At 39.3% G+C, this 16,414-nt stretch overlaps 3 protein-coding genes across 5 annotated transcripts; all 3 read left to right on the forward strand.

Annotated features, from left to right (window-relative positions):
- Positions 1-6,123: 6,123 nt before the first annotated feature.
- LOC124194996 (helicase POLQ-like) lies at positions 6,124-9,763 on the forward strand. Of its 2 annotated transcripts, XM_046589443.1 has the most exons (8): positions 6,558-6,678; positions 6,740-7,311; positions 7,369-7,529; positions 7,590-7,925; positions 8,001-8,183; positions 8,245-8,559; positions 8,633-8,920; positions 8,998-9,763. In XM_046589443.1, exons 2-8 carry the CDS (start codon positions 6,744-6,746, stop codon positions 9,655-9,657), a joined length of 2,511 nt encoding a protein of 836 aa, XP_046445399.1. In that variant the 5' UTR covers positions 6,558-6,678; positions 6,740-6,743; the 3' UTR covers positions 9,658-9,763. The 2 variants fall into 2 exon arrangements, with proteins under 2 accessions (XP_046445398.1, XP_046445399.1); XM_046589442.1 differs by having other exon boundaries at positions 6,124-7,311.
- On the forward strand, positions 9,721-10,633 carry LOC124194997 (fas apoptotic inhibitory molecule 1-like). The gene is made up of 4 exons (XM_046589444.1): positions 9,721-9,939; positions 9,998-10,223; positions 10,302-10,351; positions 10,417-10,633. Exons 1-4 carry the CDS (start codon positions 9,814-9,816, stop codon positions 10,570-10,572), a joined length of 558 nt encoding a protein of 185 aa, XP_046445400.1. The 5' UTR covers positions 9,721-9,813; the 3' UTR covers positions 10,573-10,633.
- A 1,347-nt stretch (positions 10,634-11,980) lies between these two features.
- LOC124195000 (polyadenylate-binding protein 4-like) lies at positions 11,981-15,490 on the forward strand. Of its 2 annotated transcripts, none has more exons than XM_046589449.1 (8): positions 11,981-12,073; positions 12,147-12,910; positions 12,965-13,437; positions 13,497-13,854; positions 13,922-14,229; positions 14,377-14,634; positions 14,704-14,970; positions 15,034-15,490. In XM_046589449.1, the coding sequence occupies exons 2-8, from the start codon at positions 12,715-12,717 to the stop codon at positions 15,121-15,123; spliced, it is 1,950 nt and encodes a 649-aa protein (XP_046445405.1). In that variant the 5' UTR covers positions 11,981-12,073; positions 12,147-12,714; the 3' UTR covers positions 15,124-15,490. The 2 variants fall into 2 exon arrangements, with proteins under 2 accessions (XP_046445405.1, XP_046445404.1); XM_046589448.1 differs by lacking the exon at positions 11,981-12,073 and having other exon boundaries at positions 12,250-12,515; positions 12,664-12,910.
- The last annotated feature ends 924 nt before the right edge of the window (positions 15,491-16,414 follow it).

The raw sequence follows: 16,414 nt of genomic DNA on the forward strand, positions 1-16,414 counted from the left end.
TTAAAGCGCTTTTTACTATCCACCATCAACAATAGTCATTCAAATTCTAGCACATTTTTAAAATTTTACTTTTAAACGAACTGTTTTTTTTCAAGTTCAAATGTTTAGTACTTTTCAAATGTCAAATTCCCATGTTATGTTTATGGTAAGATATTCGCAACTAGAGAAATACTGAGAATGCACAAAAAACGTCTTCACGAAGGTAAATTTAAGTAAACATATTTAATTCGTTTCTAGTCTAAAATCTCTTTAATTGCACTTTTTTAGTTGATGAAAAACGTGGTGTTTTAAGGAGCACAGAAATTGCTTTTATTTAAAATTACACAGAAAAATAGTTCACCATTGTGATTAAAATTATTTCATTTATTGTGTGAAATCTTTAATTAGTTATAATTTTACTTATCCTTAGATGATATTGATAAACTTACTTATGACGAGTGTGGAAATAGTTATAGGAATCCACGAATTTTAAAGGAGCATAGAAATCGAGTACACCAAGGTTATTAAAAAACTTCTTTGTGTCACATATTAGAATATGCGATAATTATTATTTTTTTAAAGTTAAGGAAGTTATTTGTGAAGTTTGTTTAAATATTTTCAAGAATATTCAAAATTTAATTAGTCAAAAAAGGATCGTTCATATAAAGGTAAATACCATTATTTTCGATTGCTATTTTATGTCTGATCATAATTGAAATTTTAATTAATTATTTGAAAATGCTGCTTGTGGTGAATGTGGGAAAACATTCAAGAATGCTAAATATTTTAATAGTAAAAAAATTAACGTTCATGGAAGTTAGTGATATTTGTTTACCTTGCTATTGTATGTCTGATCGTATTTGAAATTTCACTAGTTGAGAATGCTGTTTGTAGTGAATGTGGGAAAAACTTCAAGAATATTCATTGTTTGAATGCTCATAAATGCAATACCCGAGTCGACAAGTCGGCGGGATCTCCTCTCGCTCTCTGCGCTTTTCATTGATCTCTCAACGCCTTCCGGAGAAAACATACAGCATGATGAGAAACCTCAACGTTGCTAATTTTCCTTCGTCTCGAAGTGGATACCGTGGTGGCCTGATACTGCGAAGAGGGTTTGCTTGGCAAAAAAAATCCTGTAATGTAGCCTGGCTAACTCAAGATCACTGTTCAAATATCAGACTGTCAGCAGCAAAACATCATTGAATCCGATTGACCTAGATCTTCTTACCATCACCAAGTTCTGGCTGACCCCTAAACACGGCGAGGAGATCCTCCGATCTGTCTTCCCTGACGGCTTCCGTGCAGTCAAAATTACAAGACCTGGGAAAAGAGGCGGTGGCCTTGCTGTCATCCATCGAGATACCATCCGTGCACGTTCGATTCTTCTGGAAGCTCGTCCAGCAACTTTTGAAAAGCTAGCTCTCTCCCTCCAGTTCACCTCAACCGGCTTCAACCTTGTTGTTATTTACCGCCCACCTGCTAGCAAAACTGACGTCTTTATGAGTGAATTTTATGACTTGTTGGAGGTTCTTCTTGTCCTCCGTGGCCGTTTGGGGGTGATTTCAACAATTTTCCACATTGACAGCTTGTCTTGTTCCATTGGTAAGAGATTTCTCTCCATGGTCGAGTCATTCGACTTTCTTCAGCACGTCAACCAGTCAACCAACCTCACGGTCACACTCTGGATCTTGGTGATTTCAAAAGAATCGGATAATCTCTTTTCTGACTGCTTGGTTCTGACCTTTTGACTGATCACTTTTTAGTGCACTGGTTTGCAAGAACTCGCCGTCCACTACATCCCAGAAGGACGATTTCTTTCCGGCGGATGAAAGCAATCAATCAGGGATTTTGGAGCTGACCTTACCAAACTACCTCTCTTCACGAATACTGCCGATGACGTCAGCTTACTTCTGAACCAGTACAACTCTGGTTTGAGGGCTTTGTTGGATTACCATGCACCACTTTACAGAAGAACGTTCGCCATCCGCCCTGTTAATCCATTGCCCAACCCAGCAATCGCGGCCAAGGGAAGAAGTATCCGGCGCCTGGAGAGACGGTGGAAATGCACGGCACTCGTGATTGACGGGCAGATCCTGCGTGCTAGAGTGCAAGAGCTGCGTGACGCGAGGCTGCAAAGGTGACTTCCCTCAACACTCAAATCGCCGAAAACACTGACAGGATGTCGCAATACAAGATTGTGAACACTTTCCTTCTGAAGAAGCCAACTCTAAAGCTACCATCGCACAACTCTGTTCTTGAGCTCGCGAAAAGATTTTCGCCGTTCTCCACCAAAAACATCTCCGACATTCGGCAGCAGCAGATCATCGGTCACCAAGACCCGAGACCCTTCCGACGGAGAGCTTCACGCATTGCTTTCAAGGAAGTCACTACTGAAGAGATTGAGGGCTTGATGTGATCCTGTCCGGCGAAGTCGTCGTCTCGCGACCCGATTCCCACTGTTCTAGTAAGAAAACTGGCTGACGTCCTTGCTGCACCCATTGCCCGGTTGGTGAATCTTTCCCATTCAACTGTATGTTTCCTGACGAGATGAAGCTGGCCCATGTTCTAACCCTACTGAAGAAGCCCGCCCTCGATCCTGAACTGCTCAGCAACTTTCACCCTATATCTTTTCTTTCATTTTTTTTCTAAACTTTTAGAGCGAGTTGTTGTAAGACAGCTTAATACATATCTTGAGTCAAACCAGCTGCTCGCCCCTACTCAGTCTACCTTTAGACAATTTCACTCTACTGAGCCAGCTCTACTAAAAGTTATGAATGACTTTCTATTATGTGTTGATAGAGGGAAGCTGTATTATACTCGCTCTTCTGGACCTGAGTGCTGCATTTGACACCTTCACGCTTCGGCATCTCTTGCTCTGCTATTCAGTTGTTTCAGTCATATCTGACCGGTCGCACTCAGTGTATCGGTCTAAAATTGTTCCTTTTCTCTTCCTGTCTCACTGGCTTTTGGTGTCCCCAAAGGTTCTGTATGCGGCCCCATCCTTTATATCATATACAACAGTCCTTTTCACGACATCTCCGCAACTCACGGGATTACAAATCACGGCTATGATTTTTTCGGTGATCATTTCATCAAAACATCTTATGCTGTCCACAATCTTGGACTCGTCATGGACAACTCACCTGACGATGGACCCTCACATTTGGGGCAGTTGTGTAAGAAGGCAATCTACCAACTATCCAATATACAGTACAGCAAAAATTCTCTCCGACAAAACAACGAAATACCAAAAAAAAAGCACTCCGAAGAGACGAAATGCGGTACATACGAGAGCAGGGAGTAGCCGCGTTCGAACAACAGAAAAAAATGGCCAGAAACTATTGTCCATATTTAAAATTTTCTCTAAAAACCATTTACACAATTGTAACTGCCTTTGAAAGCACTATCGATTGTTGTATTTTAAATATTTCCAGTGAAATTAACCCAACCCGCCCAACCCGACAGGCTTTAACACGGCGAGATAAGGAAAGAGACCCGTCCTCTAGATAGAGTAGTCCATGAATTAGAATTCCTACGGGAAATTTTTTTATGTCGTTTCACTCTCGATGCATGTTTAAGAGGAAGATGGAGCCTTTATGTTTTGACATAACCCTAAACTACGACATTGCTTTGGAGGATAATTCTCAATTGACTATTGAATTCATCAAATTCTTGTGTGTTCAAAAGGGGCAGATACCAGAGCCATGTCCTCAACTGCAGAAACTATTAAATTTGGCTCAAGTTGATCTTGACCAAGATTGTAAAGTTTTGAAGGTATAGCATAATGATTTAATATTACACCGTGAACTTTTTACGTTTTATAATTACAATTTCAAGTTGATCTTTTTTGTAGACTGCCAAGGAAAAAGCTGCTAACATTAAGATAAAGCGAAAACAGATGCAATTTGTGAAGAAAGCAGAAAATTTTCAAAAAAGCTTAGATGACCTTTGAGCGGGATTACTCTAATGAATCTCACTTGTTGGGTATAATGATTATAGTTTCTATTTTTATTCCTATTTATGTATGACCACATTTTTCTGATAATTACATACAATCTTTCAAAATTTAGATGATAGTAAGGACTACTCTGACTTGAATGATGAATATAACTAGCTGAAGACCAAATATCCTTGTAAAAGCAACCACCTTTAATTTAACTTAATAACTTCACTTTTGGTCTTGCATTATTTTTATTTTAGTTTTCGTTTTGATTAAGTATATTTGATATTTGATTATGTAAAATATTTTCAAAAACGCAGACACTATTTTTTCAATCTCTTTCTCTTCCTTGTGTTTGCATTTTTTTCTAATATGGGATTGTGAAATTTCAGGCGCATTTACATTATGTATCCCATTGGAGTCAAAACTGCAAGATAATCTAATTTAGATAAGTATATCAGATCTTTAAGAACATTTTGCTTTATGAAAAATTACTACAACAAAACAATTTTCTCGAAATGTTCCATCTTGTGCGTTTAGGGTCTCATGGAAAGCTGGTAGCAACTAGAGTTTGAAGTTCCTCTTGGGTACAATTCCTTACCAACATCGAAACAACAGCTGCGAGTAATAATATATAATATACGTATACAATAGACAAAGACTGTATGGAAATGTTTACAAAATGTGTATTTCTTTGTTGTGATTTCGATGAAAGTAATTTAGCTAGTGAACTCGTTTTGAATTTAAATTTGATTTTCTCCATCACGTTATCCTTTGCGATCCTTTGTCACCACGCTGACGACGACAACGATGTTGGGGTGGACGCTAATTGATAAAATGTTTACATTAATTTAATGGACTTTAATGACGCTGTAATTTACATGCCTGAATTTCTTGTTGCTGTGGTTGTTGGGGAACTTGTTGTTGGTGTCTTTGTCGTTGGCGCACCTGATGTTGTTGTTCAGGGCGTTGGTCCCGGTTTACATGTTGCTGAGAGCGTTGGCGTTGTTGCAGCTGTTGGCGTTGACGATTGCGGTAGCGGTTTTTTGGTTCTCTTGGGAGAGAGTGGTAGAGCAACATCAACTCCACTCTTCTCCCACCCCATCCCGGACCAACAATTGGGGCATTGTTAAACTGATATTCAATGCCAGTACTTCAACCTATTTAAACTTCGTTGAATTTCATGGTGTACTGATCTGTGAAACTGGTGTTTGTAGACAAGTAGTTCATGGCATCTCGGATACGGCGTTGATAATAATCATTACCCGTTACCACCCTAGGTCTTATTATATTTGGTATGGGAAGAATCATTTTTAGCAAAAAAAATTCAAAAACTGAAACTGATTCCAAAACAAACAAGCAAGAAAAAGCAAGATCAATGTTTAAAAGGACAGCACGTGTCGTGTGGCGTGTCAAGGATGGTAGAAGACTTATTAGTAAATTGTTGTAGTTGGGATTGTATGTAATAAAGCGAAGACCTTAACTTTGTGTTGACACTTTTAATTGTACATTGTAGCCCTTTCAACGCAAAAAAAAACAAACAAAAGAATAACGAGATGGTGAGATCTTGAGAGCAGGGGCAGGGGTATAGAAAAGAGTATAGGGTATAGACAGAGGAGTCTCAGCATCTACCAGACGATTATGCTCCAGCTAGTTACACACTCTCTAGAAGCTATGGTGGGTTGAAGTTGGCTACTGATGGAATGTTAAGAACTTTTTCTGGGGTGGAATCAGTAATCGAAGATTTTTTCAAAAATGAAAATCACCTCTATGTAATAGACTGCTTCGTAGATTTTATTTTAAAATTTTCGGAATTGAAGCATCTCCCTATCTGTTGTGACGACCATGAAGATGTTCTTCCCTTTCTGATTATGGAATACGTGCAGATTAGGTTCCACTTTCGACTGAAATCACTGAATTCTTTTGTTCATTTTAATTTTTGTCATTTTGTCATATTGTTATGTTCAACTAATTTAAATAACTATATTTAGTTACACGGATTAACAATAAAACACGCTGCATTTAAAAATTCAGATTATTCCTGGATTAAAAGTAACAGTAGTTGCAGTTTACCGCCTAAAAGTTTGAAATTATTCTCTTTTACACGCAACAGATGGCACTGCCCTCATGTTAGAAAAATCTTCAGAGGCATATGGAGAAAAAAGATACAAGTTGGGCAACCATCTTTTCTATACCCCTGCATAGATAAAGACGACGTGGTCTGTAATCTTTATCTGTGATTCTGTGCCCCTGGTGAGAGAAGTGAGAAGGTGAGAAGAGAAGGTCAGAGTGAGAAGAGGCTTTGTAATACTTGTAGAAGTAAACACAATAAAAATTTCAAGTTGAAAAAACCCCTAGTTTTCCAATCCGGGAAGATTTCCCCATATTTGTAAGTACATGCTGTAAGTTAAGTTTTTGTTTTTTGTACATCACTATGAATGCCAAAAACTTCACTGCATTTGCCACGAGGAAGAGAATTCGAGAAAGAGATAATTCCCCCGACATGTTTGCTGCTGCCGATGAAGATGAGGATGTCATTTCTTCTGATAAAGAAACTAAACAAGACTCCAAGAAATCGTTAATTTGCAAAACTCCTTCTAAAGATTTAACAAAATTGCGCCCTTCATCCAAATCCTATCTTCAATCCCAACAATCTTCTAGAGAGCAGAGCCCAAAACAGAACATTTTGTTGTCTTCCTCAGTGCAACATCATGACAACAACAATCAATCTATGCTATCAAGTGACTCAAAAGTTTTAGGTGATTGCTCCATGAGTTCATTAAGGAGTACATTAAACACCAACCATTTTGGGTTAAATAGTCGAATGAAAGAAGCTCTACACTATGGTGGACTGAATAATACAAGAATTGGGTGTTCCAGCCGTTCCTCATCTGGTGAAACTCCTCCTATTTATACATTAAATAATAGCAATATCCTCCCTTCCCAAACATCAATTCACTGTGGACCTCACTATGGGCTTTCAGTTGGGGTATGGCAAGCAATCCAGCAAACAAAAGGAATCAACAGTTTATACGACTGGCAAGATAAATGTTTAAACAAAGCAATCAAAACCAATCAGAACTTGCTCTATTCTTTGCCAACTTCTGGTGGTAAAACTCTTGTTGCAGAAATATTGATGGTCCGTGAACTGTTATGCAATCAAAACCATTGTCTATTCGTCATGCCTTACGTCAGCATTGTTCAAGAGAAAATTCGGACACTGTCATCTCTTGCCATAGCCTTGAATTTTGCCGTGGAAGAGTATGCCGGAAATCGGGGCTCGTATCCACCTCGGAAACGGAAATCGAAACGCGTCATTTACATCGCTACATTAGAAAAAGCTAATGGAATCGTCAACAGTTTGCTGGAGCTTGGAAGATTGAATGAAATTGGTACTAATTGATATTTAATTTTAATTTATTCAAATTAATGTTGTTTATTTTTTTCAGGATTGGTTGTAGTGGATGAGATTCACATAGTCGGCGAAGGTAAACGTGGAGCAACGCTCGAAACTTTACTCTGCAAACTTCTTTTGGCTCCTGTAGGTCCTCGTTTGGTCGCCATGAGTGCAACCATTGGAAACATCGATGAATTGAGTAATTTTCTCAAGGTAAATGAATTAAAATGAACTCGTATAGTTAGTATAACTTTCATTTTCGTGTTTAATTAGGCTGAAATTTACACGGAGGACTTTCGACCAGTCCAACTCAGAGAGTTCATCAAAACTGGAGATCAGGTACTTGAAGTGAGTGGCAGACAGCGTGGATTCCAGGAGAATTTCAAGCATTGCCGTTCGGTGTCATCCCTATCGGCAGAATCTCGTAAAAACGATCCTGATGGCATAAGTGCCCTGGTTTCAGAAGTTGCTCCAGAACATTGTTGTCTAGTCTTTTGCTCAACCAAAAAGAATTGTGAAAGTGTGGCCAAACTCATCAGTAGCAATTTGTCGCCTAACCTACTGCAATGGAAAACGGCCGAGAAGTTAAAACTACGAAGAGCTTTAGAGGTAAAATCTATTTCGGCTGTTTTACCTCGGGTTTTCCTTTTTCTAGTTAAACTAATTCTTATTTGTACTTTGTAGCAAGAAAGCGGCAGACTTTGTCCAATTTTGAAATCTACTTTACCTTTTGGAATTGCTTATCACCATTCCGGACTCACTGCGGATGAAAGACAGTTAATCGAAGAAGCATTTTCATCCGGAACACTTTGTTGTCTATGTTGTACCTCGACACTTGCTGCTGGAGTCAATTTGCCAGCAAGAAGGGTTGGTATTTTAAATAATTTTTTCTTTCCAAAATTCAACTAAAAGGAGCTTTGTCGAATAGGTTATATTGAGATCGCCTTACATAGGAAATACCCGTTTAACACGAGCTCGCTATCAGCAGATGATTGGTCGAGCTGGTCGAGCTGGTTTTGATACACACGGCGAAAGTTTCATGATTGTTAAACCAAATGAATTAACTTTTGTAACTAATGACATTCTCATGGCACCGACAAATCGCGTCGATAGCCAGTTGGCTGAAGACAATCTTCGTGGGTTACAGCAGCTGTTGCTAAGTCTTATTTCGCTAGATCTTGGCGGAAGAGACCGTAAAACATTGGCTGAAACTCTTCTTCATTCTACGTTGCTTGGACAACAGGTGCGTCATAATCTTGCTTCACTTACTAACAAATGTTCGATTTATATGTAAATACTCGGAATTTCACATGTAGAGTACCCGTCAAACTATTACTGCAACAGAGCTTGTTGACCAAAGTTTGAATAGCATGGCGGAAAAGAACTTGATATTATTTGGCAAAGACGAAAAGCTGGAGGTAACGAAACTTGGCCGAGCTACACTGAAAGGTATCGTCGATTTGGACCGGTCAAAGCAACTTTATAATGATCTGCGTCTGGCCCAAGCTGGTCTTGTTCTGATGACGAAACTTCATTTGATGTATCTCGTGACCCCGTATGACATGGTCGGCACTGTGATCCCTATAGCATCAACCTACTTCCAGGTATTTGTTGTTTATATTTTCAAACGAATTTGTTTTCTGTCCAGCTTAAGCTTTATGTTTATTTGATTTTTCATTAGTCATTTAATAAGCTGTCCGCCGAGGAACTTGGTGTAGCCAGAACGATTGGCATCAATGAAACGGTTATGGTTAAACTAATGTCAAACCAACAACCGAAAATAGAACGCTCTGTTTTAGAACGCTTCTATTTAACCCTGATGCTCAACGATCTGTTCAAAGGAGAATCAGTATGGAATGTGAGTGAATTGTATGGCTGTACACGCGGAGACGTCCAGAATTTACTTTCCAGCGCATCAAGTTTCGCTTCATGCGTTTTCCACTTTGTTCAAGAATTGGACGAGTTTTGGGCTTTTTCTGACTTGCTGCTTCCTTTTAGTCGCGAGCTGTCTATGTGTTGTACTGCTGAATTGATCCCATTGATGGAGTTACCTTCAGTTGGCAAAGGTCGAGCGCGAATGTTATTTAAAGCGGGATTTCGAACGCTGACTGACGTTGCCAAGACCAACCCAGAGGAACTGGTATCTCGTGTGGATCACTTGCCGAAACGGAGCGCATTGCAAATGATCGCCGCAGCAAAAGTACTCGTCTACGAAAAAGCCGATGCCTTAAGAGAAGAAGCCGATTCTTTACTGGAATTGGTTCCCAGACCTCAACCACTTGTTCCACTTGACGAAACTTTTCAGACACAAGCAAGCAATGTATCCCTTCTTGATGATTGAAAATTTATCTAGTCCATGAATCATTTTTTCTGTAAAATTTTCTAATGCGCGATTGCCCTTAAAGTTGGCACGTTTGATTTACAAATACAAAATCTTTTGTTTATTATGTTGTCATTTTTAGTTGCCATGGTTACTCCTCCATTTGACTAGTTCAGGATGCCTCTATTGGAAAGCCGATCTGTTGTCGCAAGTTGGAATATAGTTCTTCCGGAAGGGGAATTTCTCATCGAATTTGAACACGGAACAACCTCCGGTAAACGTGTAATATGGATTAATGAAATCGTAAGTTTTACGGATGCCCGCCAGCATCCGCCGAATGATGTAGCATGCTTTGATTCAGGAATACCTTCGAAGGGATTGGATGTTTCGTCTAGTTGGATCTGAACATTTTCGTATTGGACGATTTGATTGCAAACTGGACGTTGAACCGGACGGGACCTTTGGCTTACTTTACTCTTTATTTATAAATGGTCAAAACATAGATGAATTCCAAGAGTTTAACAAAAAGAAATGGATGACTTGGAATGTTGAATTTGGACCAGGAAACCGACACACTGTGTTGTTTGGTAGGAACCACATCATTAAATTTTAATATCTTAAGCTAATCAAAACCTTTTGAAACTTCAATAATTCTCATTTCAAAGAAAAAGACACTACTGATGTTTGGATTAATGGAAGCAAAATTGATTGTGAGGTATGATACCACTTGATTCATTGCTTCTGTCTGTTAGTTTGATAATCAAGAGAAAATATTTGCAGGTTCAATTCATTGATGGGGGTAACTTAACTAGATTCTCTGTTAATGGTACTCCAGTGGTAATCAAATCACTATCAAGTGGCAATAAAAAACAAGGAATGATTCACCAATTTATTTTGGGAAATGAAATTTTACAACCTGACATCGACAGCAAATGAGGAATTTGAACTTTTAGTTCCAGAAGAGTAGTTGACTCATTTCTTGGGAGCACATTTTTAGCGAGCATCAAAAACAATCACTGCAAATTTAAAACAAAGTTAATATTTTTTAAACAAAGTTGTAAGTGAACCAATAAACTTACATCTCTTTGTGCGTTTCTTATACATGATTCCTGAAAAACCAAAACAGAGATTTAAGCACATGGAATTTGAAGACCAGTTTCCAAATATACAAAACATAACATACGGTAGCCACATTCTCGGCAACGAATTGGATCCCTTGGCTTCAACTCATTTTCACCATGGCAATCTGTAAAATTTATAATTAAATAATAGTTCCAACTTTATACAAGGTTTAAAATGACTTTTCACCTCCACAAATATAAACCATTGGTTGCTTTTTTACAGGCTCTCCTTCTTTGTCCATCTAAAGATAAGAAGTGATGAGTAAAATTATCAATATTTTTAGCATGCCCAGCACACATTTCCTAATCAGTTTTAATTGGCTATTGGTTAATGATTCACATGACAAATATTTAGTAATTCAATTCACCTTGAAAAATGTTCAAAAAAGGTTGGCTCTAGTCTTGACTCTACGTTTTGCTTGCTTTGGCTGATAAATGGCGAATGCCATAGAACATGCAGATGCACCAAGGCTACATTCTACACATTATATTTGAATTTGTAAATAATAAATATAAAATAATAAACCCCTAAAAAAATTGTTTGAAATTGAAAATATGTCAACGGAGAAGTATTATTTTCTAAGTTTCTAACCTAAATTTAAATAATAGGCTATTTTTATTTTAATATTAAATTGATACTAGGCTAATATAAATCCAGCTGGCATTAAAATATTTCAAACTGAATCCGACACCGATAAAGTATGAAATATGATATATAGCTCAAATAAGTGCAATAAAAAAGCGCAGAAAATTATTTAACGTGATATGTCACAACTTTCTAATTTTCTTATTACGTTTTAAAAACGTTCAAGTGCGCTTTGCCAACAACTTTGCATCATTATTCCATAGATAAAGACCACTTTTATGTATGATTATTCAATCAGAGTTCACCGCGAGAGTTTATTCACATTTCCATTATTTGTTTATTTGCTAATATTTGCGATTTCTATCATATCCTTGGCCGAGTGCCCGAGTATTCCCATTTCGTCGGTGCTGCTAAGCCGTTATTTATGAAACGTAATATAACATATAAGTGTAAAAATCAAAGGAAGCAAATAGCGTAATCAGATATTGGGGATGGTTCAGCGTAATCAGCGATTATCATGAGCAGAAACAGTTTGTTATTTCAGTCATCGAACTTGTAAATCCCAGTTTTAAGAAATTCGCCACTTTCACCAAATTTCCTTTCTCCATTCACGCAAAAATGTAGGCCAGGTTATTGACTTTTAAGCGAAAGTATGATAACGCATCTGGCAATTGGAAGCTTTATCGATGACGTCGCGCTTCCAAATAAACGGATCTGATGTTCCTTAAAGGTTTTTTTTTTTTCTCTCACTACCGCAATAGTTTTGTAAAGGCAAGTTAAATTAATTTTTTGATTCATTCTAGCCTAAGGAGATCTATCGAGAAATTTCATCGCGTAACGTTCGTCCTTTGTTTCAAAAGGAAATTAAGCTACGCTGCCAAGTTTCGAATAAACGAAATGCGCTTTCTTGGATTGGTGGCGCCTCTCGAATTCAGCCTGGATCGCACACTCTCCGGGCGACAGCGAGAGTGGTGGGTCGACTTCTTCGTTTTTCTATTTTCTAAATGCAAAAAATCACAAAAAAATTGTAATTTTGCCAAAAACCTAAAAAAAAAAAAAAAAACTAAGAACACTAACTTAATTTAAGTTAGAAAAAAAATCTCCTTTGGTGAAACAACTGTGCTCTTATTCCATCACAATCAGTTACACTCGGTTTCTACGCCATTTGTCTCGTAAGTACATTTTCAACATGGCAACCATCCCTTCTCACGCGTTCGTATCACATTGCGTCAATTAGTCGTTGACGTCAGTGAAACGTTTCATATCCCTTTTGATAATGTTGCTCTAATTTTTTTGCTAATCTTCTCTTTTTATCTGCAGATCAACTAAATATCTTTTGCCATCTTGATAAATTTGACAACTTTCTGAAAAATGAACAACACTGCTGGAGCTAATTACCCAATTGCCTCTCTATACGTTGGTGATCTTCACAATGAGGTCACTGAAGCCATGCTTTTCGAGAAATTTTCCACTGCTGGGCCTGTGGTTTCCATTAGAGTATGCAGAGACATGATCACTCGTCGTTCACTTGGCTATGCCTATGTCAATTTCCAACAACCAGCTGATGGTAAGACATAATTATATTGAGTAAAGACTTTTGTTAATCCTTCTCATTGTGCAGCTGAACGAGCCCTAGACAGCATGAACTTTGATGTCCTTCGGGGAAGACCAATTCGTATCATGTGGTCACAGCGTGACCCATCCCTTCGTCGTTCTGGTGTTGGCAACATATTCATCAAGAACCTTGACAAAACAATTGACAACAAAGCTATGTACGATACATTCTCTGCTTTTGGCAACATATTGAGCTGCAAAGTTGCTCAGGATGAAGCTGGAAACTCAAAAGGATATGGGTTTGTCCACTTTGAAACAGAAGAGTCTGCCGTTAATGCCATTACAAAGGTAAATGGCATGTTGCTCAATGGAAAGAAAGTCTTCGTTGGCCGCTTCATTCCACGTAAGGATCGCGAGCGTGAGTTGGGAGAGAAGGCTAAATATTTCACCAATGTCTATATCAAGAATTTCGGTGATGAGTTTGATGATGAGAAACTCTTCGAATGTTTCTCCAAGTATGGAAAAGTCACATCTCACAAGGTATTACATTGACTTTATCTTGTTTTATTCTCATGTTAATTATAATGTTTATTTTTCAGGTCATGTCTAGTGACGATGGGAAATCTCGTGGTTTCGGATTTGTTTGCTACGAAGATCCTGATGCTGCTGAGCGTGCTTGTGATGATATGCACGCAAAGGACATGAATGGCAAGACCCTATTTGTTGGACGTGCTCAAAAACGCAATGAACGCCAAACTGAACTCCGACGCAAGTTCGAACAAATGAAAATCGAGCGCCTTAATCGTTATCAAGGTGTCAATCTTTACGTTAAGAACTTGGATGACACTATCGATGATGAACGCCTTCGCAAGGAATTCGCCCCCTACGGAACCATCACCTCAGCTAAGGTTATGACTGAAGGAGGTCGAAACAAGGGAGGTTTCCAGACATCACTTGGTAAGAGATCTTGTTCATTTTCATCAGAATCATTTGTTTATTAACTTCTTTTTGGTTGTTTGACTAGGTTTTGGTTTTGTTTGCTTTTCATCACCGGAAGAAGCAACGAAGGCCGTGACCGAGATGAATGGCCGTATCCTCGTTTCCAAGCCCCTGTACGTCGCCTTGGCTCAACGAAAAGAAGACCGCAAGGCACAGCTTGCTTCGCAGTACATGCAGCGAATGGCTGGTATGCGTATGCAACAAATGGGTCAGATGTTCCAACCGGGTGGTCCAGGTTATTTCATGCCCGCTCCCATTCAGCCTCAACGCTTCTACACGCCAGCTCAGATGGCACAATTCCGTGCTACTCCTCGCTGGTCGGCTCAGCCTCAGGTACAGTTTTAATCTGAAATCGAGTGAGACATATGGTATTGCGGCTTGACAAATGTGTGGCCAAATGGCCTGTTTTCTCAATTGGATTCATTGATAAATCGACTTGAGAATGGCGTGATGATTAATCTAAAATTGAATACGTATCAGGTTCGCCCGACTGCCCAACTTAACCAACAAGGTGCCGGATATCCCGTTTCAGCTCAGTACCGTGGCGGAGTGCCGCCACGCGGTCAGCCCCCGGTCGTCCGTTCCATGCAGTCAGCTCGTCCCATCACTGGTCAGCAGCCGATGGTGCCGCAAGGAATGCCTGGCCGTTCGATGGGTATGCCCTCAGGCGGACCCGTCATGCCTCAACCCCGCCCCGGATTCAAGTTTACTCCAGCAATGCGAAACCCGCCCAGCCAAGTATGTTTTTCGTAACATTTCATTACGAGTATCGGATACGATATGATGGATGTTTCACCATCTTTACAGGGTTCCTTGCCTTCGAACGCCATGGGTGGATCGGCTGCCGGTGGAATGCAACAAGCCCTCGTCGTCCAAGGACAGGAGCCGTTGACCGCATCCATGTTAGCTTCTGCCGCTCCCAATGATCAGAAGCAAATGCTTGGAGAACGTTTGTTCCCTCTTATTCAGCGCATGTATCCGGATATGGCTGGAAAGATCACCGGCATGTTGTTGGAGATCGACAATTCGGAGCTGTTGCACATGTTGGAACACAACGAATCACTCAAAGCCAAGGTACGGTACTAGAAATCATGTTTTTGTTGAACTGCAATTGAATTTGACTTTATTTGATTAAAGGTGGATGAGGCTGTCGCCGTACTTCAGGCTCATCAAGCTAAACAAGTGGCTGCTGCAGTTGCATCAGTTGTTCAACCGAAGGAGGAATAAAGAAGAAAGAAATTTAAAACAAAAATTCACAAAAAAATGGCAAAACTTCAAAAAATCCACAAAAGTTTTTTTTTTTTCTTCGTCTACGACACGGAGTTATAACGCAACTCTTCTTTTCTGTTCTACTTTTTCTGTCTTAATCTTGATGTCATCGACCACCTTTGAAGAAAACCTCCTGGTCGCCCAGCCTTCTTTATTTTTCGCTTATTCTATCCCTTCTTTTTCTTTATTTTCCGTTTCTTTCTTGATCATTATTTTCCTCTTTTCATTTGTAATCCCATTCAGGTTGTGGGTTATACTTCAAATTACAATTTCTTCTTGTACTGGTATAATTCCGAAATACAAGACATGGGTTTCAGGCTAAAAATTGGTGGCTACTCACTAGCATTTTTTTGTCGATTTGCGTGGAGGATGGCCAGAAAAGAGGCGAGTCAATTGCCGTCGAGGTTAGTAGACGTAAGAGGCGCCGTTTCGGCGCGCTTTTGTTTTAACGCTATGCTAAATAGAGAGAAGGAATTTCTTCCCGCGTGAAGAGCGCTGGTGGGGTTTTTTTACACACCGGTGATTTGCCTTTCGTTCCAGACACCTAAAGGAGGAAGCAGACGTTGAATGCACTAGCAACCAGTTGCTGCTGCGTGTACAAAGTCTGGGTGTCTTTAGGAGCTCTCGAGGACTAGTACAGTACACGGTTCCACTAAAGGGATGGGGAGGAGGAGAAAATAAAAGGGAGAGAAACAGAGGCTCGTAAATCTCTGTAAATCTTTCATCCCCTTTCTTCTTATTCCTCCCTCTGTAAGAGAAGCTATGTGTTATCTTTGAACAAGTTAAGGAGGGTTTAAATTAAAATTCGAAAAAAAAGTTTTCTCTTTTTTCTTCACGAAACTGGTGGACAAGTCGAGAGGAGCTTCTTAATTTATTTATCAGCATCGAATTCTCGTCTGCTGCCTCTTTTGGAAGCAGACGGCTAGTAAACAACACACTGAATAAATGTTTACGATCGTTGACGACTGATATCTTTCGTCATCGTTCGAAAGCAAAAAGAGAAAGATGGCTTAGAAGGAAAAAGGGGTTATTCACTCTGTTGTTTGTTGTTGGATCTTGACATGTTTTGTGTCAACGAGCCGTCATTGGAGCTCTGTTGAACAAGTTAACGGAAAGAAGAAAGACACCGGAAAGGGAAGAATTCGCAATATGGCATACAATTAGTAATAAGACATGTTACATTACAAACATCATGAAGTGTCGCTCATTCCCTTTCCTTTTTTTTCTTTTCTTTTTTTTCAAGTTTTCT

This window comes from Daphnia pulex, chromosome 5 (genome assembly GCF_021134715.1).
Source record: "Daphnia pulex isolate KAP4 chromosome 5, ASM2113471v1".
NCBI classification, from domain to species: domain Eukaryota; kingdom Metazoa; phylum Arthropoda; class Branchiopoda; order Diplostraca; family Daphniidae; genus Daphnia; species Daphnia pulex.

Excerpts from the sequence above, each read along its gene's own strand:
- LOC124194996 (XM_046589442.1), top strand. The coding sequence starts at position 6,354 with ATGAATGCCAAAAACTTCACTGCATTTGCCACGAGGAAGAGAATTCGA. Across the intron at positions 7,530-7,589 it reads AATTGAGTAATTTTCTCAAG|GCTGAAATTTACACGGAGGA; the intron begins GTAAATGAATTA and ends GTGTTTAATTAG. Across the intron at positions 7,926-8,000 it reads AACTACGAAGAGCTTTAGAG|CAAGAAAGCGGCAGACTTTG; the intron begins GTAAAATCTATT and ends TGTACTTTGTAG.
- LOC124194997 (XM_046589444.1), top strand. The coding sequence starts at position 9,814 with ATGCCTCTATTGGAAAGCCGATCTGTTGTCGCAAGTTGGAATATAGTT. Across the intron at positions 9,940-9,997 it reads TAATATGGATTAATGAAATC|GAATACCTTCGAAGGGATTG; the intron begins GTAAGTTTTACG and ends GCTTTGATTCAG. Across the intron at positions 10,352-10,416 it reads GAAGCAAAATTGATTGTGAG|GTTCAATTCATTGATGGGGG; the intron begins GTATGATACCAC and ends AAATATTTGCAG.
- LOC124195000 (XM_046589449.1), top strand. The coding sequence starts at position 12,715 with ATGAACAACACTGCTGGAGCTAATTACCCAATTGCCTCTCTATACGTT. Across the intron at positions 12,911-12,964 it reads TTTCCAACAACCAGCTGATG|CTGAACGAGCCCTAGACAGC; the intron begins GTAAGACATAAT and ends CTCATTGTGCAG. Across the intron at positions 14,635-14,703 it reads TGCGAAACCCGCCCAGCCAA|GGTTCCTTGCCTTCGAACGC; the intron begins GTATGTTTTTCG and ends CCATCTTTACAG.